Raw genomic sequence first — 14219 nt, 5'->3', positions numbered from 1 at the left:
AAACCACATCACTTGTAACCAACAGTAGAGAGTATGCGAAATCAAGGCCCCAAAGAGAGTTCAGCCTTGATGAGATAACCGATTACGGGTAAAGGGAAGACGGTACTGGATCGGTGCTGTACACACACGCTGTGATAGTGCACGAGGCAGTTTGCTCCAGTGATCTACACTGGTCCTGCATCTAGAGAGAAGGTGGCTTTTTTTGTGAACTGATTTACTTAATGCTCTCCTTTCTGAAGAAAAGTATCCTTAAAGAAAATAAAACTTCTCAGAACTAAACCTGTTGACGTGTTGCACACAGGCAATTCTATGTAAATATTATTCGCTATGTCATTCTATGTGACACGAAAGCCAAGAATTGCTAAATTAATGTTTGAATTCACAATCTGATTCAAAGACCACAGTAACTTATTTCTGCTCTGTTCATAAATTCCTTTCTCCACAAGTATTTAAACATCCCCCCCCAAACCAAAAAAACCCCCAAACCAACCCACATTTTAAAGTAATATTTCATCAGGTAACTTCAATGGATTGCAGTCTCTTTACCTGTCAATTGTCAAGTCTAGGCCACATTGTTCTCGAAGCTGAGGAAGCAGCTCCTCTTTTGACTGTCGGACAGTCATTCCTTTAGCAAAAACTGCATCTAGAAGAAACTTGCATGGCTGTGAACATAAATAGAAAGTGATTAAAGACAAATTTTTTTAACAGAAAAAAGTAGATTTGCCTCCTGTTCATGTTTTGTGACCAGTCCCATCCACCTAGCAAAATGACCATTAGAATGCTTTTCATAAACAAGGTCGGCAATGAATTGATTAAAATTAGGTTTAACTAATTTTGTGTAGCAGCAGCCCTTTGACAGGTCATTCAAACACTCTGAATGCATGCCACTGCAGAAATAGTGTCTTTTGTCTGTATTACTAATTGCTACCATTATATTAACATTCTAAACAATTTGAAAAGAGCTTTTCAATTAAATAAGCCATATGATAATAAAAATGCCCCTTTCTTGGCTTTCATTGGTCAGACAGACCAGAACTCCGTGACTGGAAGTTACTTTTAAATTTATCTTATTCCCTACTTTATCGGTTCAGCTTCAGTCTCTTATGCTTATCCATTATTAATATTTATTCTGCAGTTTGGTCCAAAAAATAAAATCAGAAATTAAGGTGCATACAAAGTCAACTTTTAAAGACTGCAACCTATATACTGAAATCACTTTTATACTTCTCATGTCCCAAAAGATGTTAACAAGCAAGTGAGCTGTGTTATTGCCAGAACAACATTTTTGTTTCAGGCTTGTCTTATGCAGAGAGGACTATTATCCAGCTAACCATTCTGATAAGCACTGTCTGCAGTGCAAATGCAGACAAATTATATCAGTACAACATTACTGAAAACTGCAACCATGAGCAAAACCAGTTTCTTATTTAGAAAGAATTCTACATGACTTTTGTACATTTAAGGAAAACAAAGAAGAAATTATTTTCCTTTGTCCTCCATTTACACTGCAGAAATAGAGACACTTGAAAGATACTGCAGATGACATTCCAATTGCATACTTGGAACAGCATAAACAGAAATAATCTCAAGTACCCTTTCTAAATCCAGAAGAACTTGCAGGAAAATGCAGAGAAAAAGGGGACTTTCTTTTTCCCCCAAGATTTCAGAGAAAAATCTTGGTCAAGGCACATATTAATATTTTCATTAATCAATCTTGAAATATTCAACACCTTACCTCTGGCTCATTTACCAAAAGTTGATAGACTTTGACTCTGTATTCACCCTTCTTAAGGGCTCTCCCAAGTCTAATAGTTATCTAGAAGGCAAAAGGAGTATCTCTTAGAACTGATATCAAAATCAAAATTACATTTTGTAATACCCTACCAAGACCAATGTAATGATTTCACCTGGCAAGTTAACAAGAAGTTGTAAATTATGTTCTTAAGTTTGTCTATATTGTACCAGTATATTTTTTAATGATTCAAAATAACTTCTGAATAACCTTATTGTCGTCAGAAAATGACGAAAGTGTCTCATTCAGCCGAACACTCTCAAACTCTTGATTGCTGGCGTAGACTCTAAAGACTTTGAAGTGAGAAGATGGAACTCCAACAAAAGGCTCCAAATGTTGCTTGAAGGCCGACAGTGTAATTCTTTTATCAACATGCACCATCAGCCCTAAGCAAAAATAAAGATAAAACCAGCATGAAACACCACACTACCAAAAAAAAGCACTCTAGTGTATTATTTCCATATATTCAGTTATCACTTGCAGCAAAACAGTACTGCAAAGTCAGAATTATAGTTAATGGCCACATTTACATTTTATCTGTGGGTGTTACTGTAACCTTTAAAAGCTTTGCTGTATTTGAAGTGTTTATGGGTAGATACTCCTGGAAGACATAGCAGTTCCAAACTGCCCTATTTTGCAATCAGTGAAGTAGTGAAGCAAAGTAGTCTTCTCCATTCAGTAAGACAACAAATAGAATCAGTTGGAGGGTTTGCAGATAATCCCCCTACAGGTTTCTCCTGCCTCAAGGCAGAGACAGAAGTGCTTCTGAGTTGGGGCTAGCCATGCACATGCCGCCAAACCTTTTTTTTCTCCTGGCTTTCAGGAGTAAAAAGTTGGTTAACTCTGTGTTCTGGAAGGCCACAGGATATCACACGGCAAGATCAAGTATAGATTAAGAGAATTTTTCATGGAATAATTTTGTAATCAAGGAAAAGCCACTGTAGTAATGTGAAATTCTGCAAAATAAAGTGAATAGTTTGTCTTTAGAAATTGTGTTTCTTAATATATGCAATTTGGACTACACTACAAACTGCAGTATGATTATATTGTGTCATGACTCATTAGAATTAAAAAAATTGCTATTCAGAATATTTAAGTGAACAAATAAATTATCTGAATTATAAACCCATTCATATTGTCATACTAAAAATACATAAAAGCTTCCCCGCAGAATAATCTTTTATACAGCATATGATGAAAGCATCAAAATTACTGTAAACAAATAATAATGCCTGCATCTAACTAATTCTACGAAAAAAAAAAAAGGGGGGGGGGGAAATTAAAGTAGCTCAAGGTTAGTCCCAAACAAAGATCCTTCCAGGCTAAAGGAGTAATTTTATTAAAACTTTAGTAGCTGCAATTAAACTTCTCTGTGGTTTTAAAAATGAAAACATTTGCTCACAAAACAAAACAAACAAACAAAAAAAAAAATCAGCAAAAAAGTTTTATTTTAGTCTTTATCTATTATTATTACATTAGGATTTCTGATTGACAGGAAAACCTTTGCCTTTCAAAATATTTATCTTATATCCTGCTATTCTTTAAGTATTCTTCTGTTAGTTATAAAACATACGCAGCTACTGAGCATTGTTTAAATGATTTATCTTTCTGACAATTAATACACTACCTTAGGCTTTTACACTGAACATGTTCAGACATTTTCATGTCAGCCATACACTTCATTGTACCTGTTGTACTTCAGTCCATGAAAAGCAAGTCTACTGAATTAAATGATCAATATCAAGTATGTTTGAGTTTTCTTTACAGTCAAATGGCTAGGAGTTTTCAGGCTTGTTAATCTAAACGTCAACAGAATTATTGCTCTGAGAACCACAGTAAATAACTGCATTCTGGAACAGGTGAATCATCAGCAGCAGATGCAACTGTTTTCCTTTCACTGGAAGACAAGTCAGCTTACTCTCCAGAAAACACTTTCGATATAAGGAAACGGATGTATCAGAGGTAGCTTTTTATTTTCTTAAAAACCAAAAAGCAAGACACTGTTCAAATCTGTAATCACTTATTACAAGATCAAAATTAGCCTAGATTTTTGCTGAACATGACACCATGTTCCATCTTTGTACTTTCGTTAGCTTTAATTTGACATATAATCAATCAAGTTTTTCAATACTGTCATTAGACTTTTTAACACACCATATGAATTAAATAGTAATAAAAGAAGTATTATTTTAAGGCACTTAAAAAAAGAATACATACATTTTTGCCCTTCTCCTGAACCTTCATCTGCAGTGTAGGGTTCTGACTTAAAGTACATATATTGTGCTTCTCCTCTGCTCTTGCCACTTTCATCATATTCACTATCTGTTCCAGAATCTTCTTCTGCTGTGTCCCAGGTTTCTTTCTTCCCCTGATTTGCTTTTGATCGCCTACTACTTGTGATACTATGAGAATCAAGTCCATTAGCCAAGGGAAGTGGGGCATTGTCCACGTTGCATAAAGTATCACTGCTATGACTGGAGCTGAGGATATCACTGTCCACTGAACTTGTACTCCTGTCGTTATTTACATCTGAATCTGACCGTTCCTCGGACTGGAGATTTTCTGGATCGGAAATCTGAATTTGGTTTTCAAGTTCTCTGTTTTCTGCTGATGCTGAAGAGTCTACTTCATTTAAAGGTGATTCAATGTTTTCAAAATCACTGGCTTCTGTGCTTTTGCTGCTGTCTCCATTATCCCCCTCCTGCTGCTGCTGTAGGGACAAGCTTTTAAGCTTTTCAGTGCTTTCTTCCAGGATTGCCTCTACAGATTTCATATTACCTACAGATCCTTTTACTCTTTCACAGGCTTCATCCAAGTTGCCCGAATCTCCACTAGACTTCTGATAAACCGCTCGTCTAAATTGCGATCCAGGTGATTGCTCTGGTAATGAAACATATAGTCTGATTGTATTTGCATGACGATCCAAAAGTTTCCATAAATGAGAATCTGTATACGCCACATGACGATCTAAAGACTCTGAGCTTTCAATAAATACCTGAACATAAAATAACAGTGTTTTATCATGTAGTGTTATTTTAAATAAAAGTAAAAATAGCAAACAGGATTGAGCACACATTAGAAATTACGTCACTAAGAAACATCACCTTTTATAAAAAAAAATAAGATACGTGTTTAGAAAGAGACTAAAAGATGTTTAGAAAAAGATAGAAAAATATACATGTTTAGAAAAAGATAGTTTAATAATGATTTCACTTTTCCTTATTTTCATAATCATGTTAAGATCAGAGTGAACTGTAACCAGACTGACGAGCTGCAGTAAATACTTTTATGTTCAAACGCATATTTATGTATCACTTCATGCGTACCCTTCACCTGTACAGTAACACTAGTTATGGTAGTAATGAGCCCCACAACTACAGTTGGCAGTCTGTCTTTATTTTCTAGTATAGCACTATAAATAAGAAATCTTTAAATGTAGACACGGGTAAGCAATAGCACAAATTGGAACACAAGGGAACAAGTTTCTCTTCTCCCTTTGTCAAAGGCCACTGTGTTGTAGTGACAATGTGAATGCCAAAGGCCTTGAAGTAACTGAGTAACAAGTCAATGCCATTGTTTTGCTCAGCTATAAGCAATCAAAGCCTTCGCTAATCTTTCTTCATCGAGGACAGTGTGTTCTTGAGCTTAAATTTCAGATACAGAGGATGTGCAAAATGTGCTGAAAGATGTGCTATTACTACTGTAGTAAAAAGGGCAATGCTACAGATAGTACTTAAATAAATAACAAGTTACTCTTTTTCTGAATGCATTTCACAACTATTATTGGAAATATTTATCATAAGTCTTTTTGGAAAAATAATATAAATTTGGCCAGGGGTAATTTGCATAGTAAAAATTACTGAATTTAAGACAAACCCATGAAAAACTTGCTCTTAGTTTTGACATTTGTTTCTTAGGAACTTTAATACTGAGAACAGGCACAGCTGTTCAGAAGGTTTAGAAAACAAATTAGGCAGGTTTCATAGTACCGTGCCAACCTTTGCTCCCTAAGAAGGGCTGACTTTTAAAAATCTTCATCATAAGGTTGTTAACCTCACCATCGTTTGAACCACAGAGTATCAACCAGATGTCTGATTCTGAATCTGCTCTAACTTGATATGTACACTTGGTTTCATATATAGCCTATAGTATTCATCAACAGCACAATATTTGCTGGTTAAAAAACCCCACACAGTACACAGTGAAATACATGACAGTTATCCATTATAAATTCTATATAGATACCCATACCTTTTACAACACAACAGTGAACTCTACAAATACATGAAATGAACAATTTAAAAACCAGAGCATGTACCTTGTTGCTTCTAAAAAAGCCTTCAGCTTTCAGTGTTTTGCTGGAAACATTCAGAAGACGCAAGTCATTGTAGCAACGTTCTAATACTACCCGCATTGTTTCAGCAGGCAGGTGTGTAGCCTAAAATAAAACATTGACAGTAAGGTAACATGCACATTACACGTAACTTCAAATACTGGAACAAGTATTTCATTTTTTGAAATTATTCATAGGGAAAGGAGAAGGTTTGTTTATTGACTTATAAATTGCAGAAGACAACGTGGGGGAAAACCTCCCAAACCTGTTCAGTCCCAGTTCCTTTCCTCCATCCTTTGATATACAGCAAATGTTAGTTTTCCCAAAAGGTCAGTACACTAAAATGGCTTGGCTTTGCAGAGAACTGGCAAATTGTTAATGACCGGTAATATAAGGAATTGGTCTTACTATTTAGGGTATGAACCAACTGAAAATAAAAAATTTTCTCAAGCATCAGGTTTTGCACACTGTTCCCTTAATTCTTAATTAGACTGAATTAAAATTACTGAAATCATGTTTCATAACAAATATTATGAAGTTACACCAACCACTGAACTATTTTTACACAGAACTGACCGAGTAAGATGTCTGTCTTCCCATTCAATGGAAGCAGTAACATCCCATGGTTTAAGACCATGTAAGAAACGATCTGCACCTTAGTAACAAGCATCTGCCGGGATGAAAAGGAGGGTTTGTAGGGAAAATGTGGACAGTTTTGGATGTTAAATTTCAGTTACTGAAGCCAATGGGGGAAGTTAAATGTTGATTCATTTGTATGGTATCCAGTAACTGACTGGATACTCAGTGAGGTGGTTCAAGTTACTAACCCAGAAGAACATGAACCCAACTCTTTGGTTTCCCCTAAAAACTTATTATCTGGTAAGCTAGTAAGCAATATGGCCAGACAGTGGCTAAGCTTGTGCAAAAACCAAGGTAGAACTCTCGATGGAAGCATGAAGCAAATTGCTGCTTTTAGCAGCAGTGAGCAGATAGACAAGCTCAATTGTAACAACTATCCTAACCCTACTGGTCATGACTCACAGTATGAAGTGCAAAAGGTGCTGGTTCTCATTTTATGTATTTAAACTACGACACATTTTCACAGTCAGAATGAATAAAAACTCTGTAATACAAGTCCTTAATGACTGTAAGTTACCTTTGAAATTAGCTGTTTAAATTCTGAAACTGTTTGATTCAAATAAGCTCGTACACTTATTGGAGGAGCAACAGATTCAGTCTTTAGGTCAACTACATGAACCTTTACCATGACCTCTGTAGGGAAGAGAAAAAAAGAAAACAAAACCACATATAAGAGAGAATTCAACAGGCAAAGAAAACACACATACGCTTGTCTGATGTACTGATTAAGGGGTTGCATAAATACATGCAAACAGTAATGAATTTGAAAAGTGGTCCAAATTAAAAATTTCATTTCCAGATTAATTTTAATGCCAGAGGCAAAAATATTCCAGTTTGACAAATTTTAGTATACCTTAGAACGGTTTCAATTAGAAAGAAGCTGGCAACACAGCACACTATGTAGTTCTGAGTATTGACTTCATAAAATTTAGTACAACAAAGTTTTTCTTCTTTCACACAGCATAATGAAGTTCCATGTTTTACAATTTTTATTTTCATGTCATCATGCAATATATGATTTTAGTCTATCCTTGTCTATATGTAAGTACGTGTCTTACCACCAGGTTTATAGCACTGGAAAATTTGGTCAGGTCGTCTTGTTTCCAACAGTAAGTCAAACATGTATGTTGATTTGACACCTCCAAGTAATAAACCCATTGGCGTATCCTCTTCTCCTTCGTAAGATCGTTCCAAGTAGTCATGAAACTCATCGTATTTGACAAGACGACAACAATCAAAAGGAACAGCCTCTTCTAAATCCATTAGCTAAATCATGCACACACAAAAAAAACCCCAAAACATTTAATAATGGTCTATTTGTGAGTTTAGTTTTTCCCCTGTAAGCTAGAAGTATCTCAGTACATGTACATCCAGGAATCCTTTGAATGCACAAATTTCAATTTGGTTTTAGAGAAAACATACGAATACATAATATATATTATATAGACACACACACGTACAATATATATGCATGGCTTTCAAAATCAAAAAAGAAGCCTGCATCAAAATGCAGAGAAGAGGGAAGTTTGAAAAGTATATATATAAGCACATGAAGTCAGATCCTGGAAGTATATTAAGAGGAATACATTGCCTATCAGTTATACCAAATGGCATCTTAGAAGCCTGAGGAAGTCATAACCACTAATTATATTCCATGCATCTCAAGGAAACGTTAACACATTCCAAATCTGTAACTGCCTTGCTTGTACTCTCCCAGCCAAAGACACATATGGCAAGAACCAAAGAGTACAAGTAGGTAAGCAAGAATAGACGTCTTCAACTTCTACCTGTTTGTGGAAGGCAAAGATCAACAGATGCTTTGGTGCCCACTGATGTTATTGCATTAGCTATGCAGGAAGTTTCTTGACAGAATTCTCTTATTACATACCTAATGCAACACTTTTACTGCAATACAAATATAAGCATTCAGAATCCTTTCAACTTTCTGAGGCTATGTTGAGTCTAACAGCAGCTCTCACTATCTGATTTTAAAATAAGTGTATGTAAAATCATATAGCCTGCCCTTTTAAAAGGCAGTATCATTCCAGTCGGAAATCCTCTGATGACTACTAACAGAAAACTCAGTCAATAATCCCCAACTAGAACATCTCTTAATGCTCCCCCCCTCAAAACCCCAAACCAACCCCCAAAAAACAACCCACAACAAAAAAACCCACAGCCAACCCCCCACAAACACTCTCACAGCATTATAAATTTAAAAACTGAAGATACACAACAGCAGAAGTTATATCTAGCAGTTAAACTATTCTGTTATGCATAGCATACCTTGTAAGCTATTTCCACAGCTTCCTTCAGTGTCCTGTCCTTATGAACCTCTAATTTGTTCTCCATCATTATTTGTTTTGTAGGATGCATGCAGAACAATTTAATCTATGAAATACAAAAAGAAAAAAATCATCATGAAGGTATGTGCAAATACCTTTCACATTCAAGTACATTTACATTTACAACCCTATATTCAAACAATCTAATACAAAGTATATCCTTAGCTCTACTTCAGCTACAGGACAGTTTCCTTTCAGCTGGTTACACAACTGCAGATAGAAAACGTCAAAGACAAAGTAGATAGCACTACTGTGTATGTACGTGTGTTTACATCTTTTTGCAAGCTAGGGTACAACGTCTATAACCAGAACATCTTTAAACTGTAGGCAGTGTGCAAATCCTCCAAAACAAGATGCACATAGGAATGATGAATGTGACATTCCTTTTTCACATACAGTTACATATTTCACAACCATAGAGAACCTTCTAATAAAACAATCACTTGATTTGCAGGTAGACCAGCTGACTGTCATGCTTGTAAGTCATAAACGAAATATTTTGTTTGTTACTATTGAATCTACGGTTGGAAAAAGATTCCGCTCTTTCTGCCAAATAATAATTTTAAATTAGTTTAAGAAACATCATTTCACAAAGCAAAGGGTCACAACATGAAAAGATTTAACAGTACGAAACATCTAACATACAGCATTCTATATGCTTTGGAATTCTTTTTGCTGAAATCAAGTGATGTCAGATTAACTATAGTTTTGTTTTGGTTTTAATACCAATTCCAATTCACATGGAAGACAGGCACTCAACAAAAATCTCTGGTGAATACCTCTAACAGATACCTCCACTGTGTGCAGGCTTCCAAAAGGTGTACAATTCATTTTAAAGAGTTATTAATACAAATACACTTATCACAAGAGCCCTTGTATTGTAGTAAAAAATTACTATTTACTATAGAGACATTTCTTGCTAGAAATGTATTGTTACTTTATTCAGCAGAAATTCTAACCTTGCAAGTGTTGCGCTCAATTTCACGTTGCCTCTTCTCTTGTTCTTCCAGTTCTCTCTCTCTCTGTACCAATTGTTTAATATGCTCTGGATACTCATGTGCCTCAAGAAACTCTGCCAGTAAAAACAAAGCAATAGTTTTAAAAAAAACATTTTTCCACAGTGGGCAACATCTTAGGAAATATGGGTATATTTAATAGTTAATCTATCTTGCCTTCTTCCCTCTCTCTTCTCTGCCCAAATTTCCCACTATACCACCATTATGATTTAAATGAAACCAAAGTCAGCCTTTTATTCCCCTTAATTATACATCAGCAACACAAGAAAATGCTATTAGCACAAGATTAATATTCCAGTATTGGTAAAGGAAGCTTTGCTGTTGTAAAGAAACATACTAAGACTGATGACTGTACTTGAACCTGTTTTTACAATAAAGGTAACTTCTGTTCTAGAAAGTGAATTAGCTGATAATAACAGTCACGAGATATCAGGTAGTGTCTATATTGTAGTAAAATAAATATTGCACTTAATAAAGATTAGTGTACATCATGAGATTTTGTTTCATAAACAAAAAACGAAAACAGAACATGCAATACTTCATCAAGTTTAAAAAAAATAATAAAATAAATCTACTTTTGCAAATAAATACAGTTGTCTTCCAATCCTGGTGCCACTCCTATTGCAAGAAATTGGGCAAATAATTTTTCAGATTTAAAGATGTGTTTGGCATGTTCAAGTAATCTGAAATAGCAGATTCAGTTTCTTTATTTGCTTGTTGAGGAATTAACAATCATAGCACTTACAGGAAAATCTATCTCCAAAGACAGCTCTTGACCCATAGACTTTGTTTATGGCTGCTATTTATTCTTAAGCTTCATACAATTTACAATCACTTCTTGTTCAGAATGAATAGTATTGTTTCAATGATTCAAACATTGAAATGATATTTTTTTGTTGCTCTTAAGACTTACTACTTTATCAATTTGTTGATAAATGGCTTTGTTTTAATAGTATCCTTCTTGTGTTGAATCCACTTCAAAACTATATAAAGCATCTACTTCAGATACTGTTACTTTAAAATAAAATAACATATTTTTATAACTGCACTGTCCCCTGTATCATGAATTCTCAGAAACAAAGAGAAGCCAGCAAAATTGCTTTTGTGAGATACTTAGTTTTTCCCCTCCCTCCCTATTTCCTCAAAGAAAATACCATTGTTCAACTGTATCCAGAAAAGAATAGAAAAGTAAAAGAAAGAAGTAGAAAGAAGTAGAAAAGTAGAAAATAGTAACATGTCTGAACGTACTCTGTGTATAATGAAATAGATTGCTGCTAAAAATAAATGTGGTATGTGTTTATTAGGATGTTGAAGTTGCAAGTCTACTTTTATTAATTTTAGTATTGTTTTCTTGTGGTTTTTTTTTTTTAATAAAATTTAGTATAAGCTTAGATTTTTTTAGGTTGTATTCCAAAAAACATTAAAGCTTGTTTTACTCATCCTTGCACTGCTCATTTATTTCCTTATTCTTGCTAATAGTCATCCTCATTTTCTCATGGTGGAACTGAGTCCAGTCATCCTCAGGGTACTCCACCCCATGAGCTGGAAGGTAAGGATGAAGAGCATAACATACCCCCCTTAATCCAGGGGGAATTAGTTAGAGACCTGCTACGCCATCTGGACACTCACAAATCTATGGGACCTGATGGGATCCATCCAAGAGTACTGAGGGAACTGGCAGAGGTCCTTGCCAAGCCACTCTCTATCATCTATCAGCGTTCCTGGTCAACAGGGGAGGTCCCAGAGGACTGGAGGCTTGCCAACGTGACTCCCATTTACAAGAAGGGTCGGAGGGAGGATCCGGGGAACTACGGGCCTGTCAGCCTGACCTCGGTACCGGGAAAGATTATGGAACGGTTTGTCTTGAAAGCACTCACATGGCAACTCCAGGATAAGAGGGGGATCAGGCCCAGTCAGCACGGGTTTACGAAAGGCAGGACCTGCTTGACCAACCTGATCTCCTTCTATGACCAGGTGACCCGCCTAGTGGATGAGGGAAAGGCTGTCGATGTTATTTTCCTAGACTTCAGCAAGGCCTTTGACACTGTCTCTCATGGCATACTCCTTGAGAAGCTGGCGTCTCGTGGCCTGGATAAGTGCGCTATTCACTGGGTGAAAAACTGGCTGGATGGCCGAGCCCAGAGGGTTGTGGTGAATGGGGTGAAATCCAGTTGGCGGCGGGTCACGAGTGGTGTTCCCCAGGGCTCGGTGTTGGGCCCTGTTCTGTTTAATAACTTTATTGATGATTTGGATGAGGGGATCGAGTGCACCCTCAGCAAGTTTGCAGACAACACCAAGTTGGGAGGCAGGGTCGATCTGCTTGAGGGTAGGGAGGCTCTACAAAGAGATCTGGACAGGCTGGATCGATGGGCTGAGGCCAATCGTATGAAGTTCAACGAGGCCGAGTGCCAGGTCCTGCACTTCGGTCACAGCAACCCCATGCAGCGCTACAGGCTTGGGGAAGAGTGGCTGGAAAGCTGCCCGGCAGAGAAAGACCTGGGGGTGCTGGTTGACAGCCTGCTGAATATGAGCCAGCAGTGTGCCCAGGTGGCCAAGAAGGCCAATCGCATCCTGGCCTGTATCAGAAATAGTGTGGCCAGCAGGAACAGGGAGGTGGTTGTTCCCCTGTACTGGGCACTGGTGAGGCCGCACCTCGAGTCCTGTGTTCAGTTTTGGGCCCCTCACTACAGGAAAGACATTGAGCTGCTAGAGCGTGTCCAGAGAAGGGCAACCAAGTTGGTGAGGGGCCTGGAGCACAAGTCTTATGAGGAGCGGCTGAGGGATCTGGGGTTGTTCAGTCTAGAAAAGAGGAGGCTGAGGGGAGACCTTATCGCTCCCTACAACTACCTGAAAGGGGGTTGTAGTGAGGTGGGTGTTGGTCTCTTCTGTCAGGTGTCTGGAGATAGGACGAGAGGAAATGGCCTCAAGTTGAGGCAAGGGAGATTTAGGTTAGATATTAGGAAAAATTTCTTTACTGAGAGGGTTGTCAAACATTGGAATGGGCTGCCCAGGGAAGTGGTTGAGTCACCATCCCTGGAGATACTCAAAAAGCGAGTGGACAGGGTACTCCAGGACATGGTTTAGGGGGCATGGTTGATGGTTGGACTCGATGATCTTGAAGGTCTTTTCCAACCAAAATGATTCTATGATTCTATGAATTCAAAATTTCACCCCAAAAGCAGCAGTTAAAGGAAGCAGACAACTATTCAATTCCCTCCAAAAATATTTACAGCAGCAGAATAAGGTAAACAAAATGTTATTTTCAAAGGTATTTTATTCCCTCCTCCACTGGACACATTACAAGTTGGTGTGTTACAAACTTTCTCAAGTATACAAGTCTTTTCTATGCTTGAATGTTCTTCAAAAAGAATGAGTAGGCCCCAAAAGCAGCTACACAATGTGAGGTGCCAAAGATTTCAGTTGTGAGATTCTACTCTATTAAGTAATACATAATTTCAGTTTACCAATTAAAAATAAAATAAATCCAGCTATCAAAATATTCTCCCTACAAAGGATGATTTTAAGATTCTTGAGAACTTGAATCTATTCTTTAGGCCACCCAGCCTCTTGGGCATTTAATGAAAAAGAAGAAAAAAATAAAGTAGGAATGCAGAGATATTAGAGGTTTTTTTAACTGCCTTTGAAAGTTTTTGTGGCTTTTCATCTGCTCAAGCTATTAGGAAAAATTATTCATTGACTGTTCTGATAATTGAACTATATACACCCCCAAAACTTAGAACAGTCTGCATTATTTATCAGCCTAACTTCTGCCAGGCTACAGACTGACAAATTACCCTTTGTAAGTGCAGACTACTGAATTCTTCCTTTAAGAAAAAATAAATACAGCTTTGATGTTGCAAGCAAATTAATCTTTGGCTCAATTCAACCAGTTAGAGTATTAACAAAATACTTGATTCTTCCAGGCACTTACTGCTGATGAGAGCAAGTGTGGCTAGCCACTGCTCTTCTTGCTCTCTTTCTACAGCTGTGCTTCTAACAAGGGATTAACAAAAAGGGGAAAATAGCAAACTAACATGCTTCCTTCTATTTTGGTATTAGTTAAAAAAAAAATTTCAATTACTACTGCATCATTT

The 14219-nt window shown here is 36.9% G+C and overlaps 1 protein-coding gene across 5 annotated transcripts in view; it reads right to left on the bottom strand.

The window, feature by feature from the left end:
- The window catches only part of USP47 (ubiquitin specific peptidase 47), a 58921-nt gene that overhangs the window by 8324 nt on the left and 36378 nt on the right, over positions 1–14219 (bottom strand). For all 5 annotated transcript variants that reach the window (XM_052811816.1, XM_052811818.1, XM_052811817.1 and 2 more), the window contains 9 exons: positions 10069–10181; positions 9051–9155; positions 7823–8030; positions 7282–7397; positions 6111–6230; positions 4010–4787; positions 2003–2178; positions 1736–1816; positions 547–662 (listed from right to left, as the gene is read on the bottom strand). In XM_052811816.1, coding sequence (XP_052667776.1) covers positions 547–662; positions 1736–1816; positions 2003–2178; positions 4010–4787; positions 6111–6230; positions 7282–7397; positions 7823–8030; positions 9051–9155; positions 10069–10181 — 1813 coding nt within the window. The remainder of the gene's footprint in view (positions 1–546; positions 663–1735; positions 1817–2002; positions 2179–4009; positions 4788–6110; positions 6231–7281; positions 7398–7822; positions 8031–9050; positions 9156–10068; positions 10182–14219) is intronic.

The sequence above is a fragment of the Harpia harpyja genome, chromosome 16 (assembly GCF_026419915.1).
Source record: "Harpia harpyja isolate bHarHar1 chromosome 16, bHarHar1 primary haplotype, whole genome shotgun sequence".
Lineage (NCBI taxonomy): Eukaryota > Metazoa > Chordata > Aves > Accipitriformes > Accipitridae > Harpia > Harpia harpyja.
The sequence above is the reverse complement of the archived record's forward strand: the minus strand, read 5'-3'. Positions and strand labels throughout refer to the sequence as shown.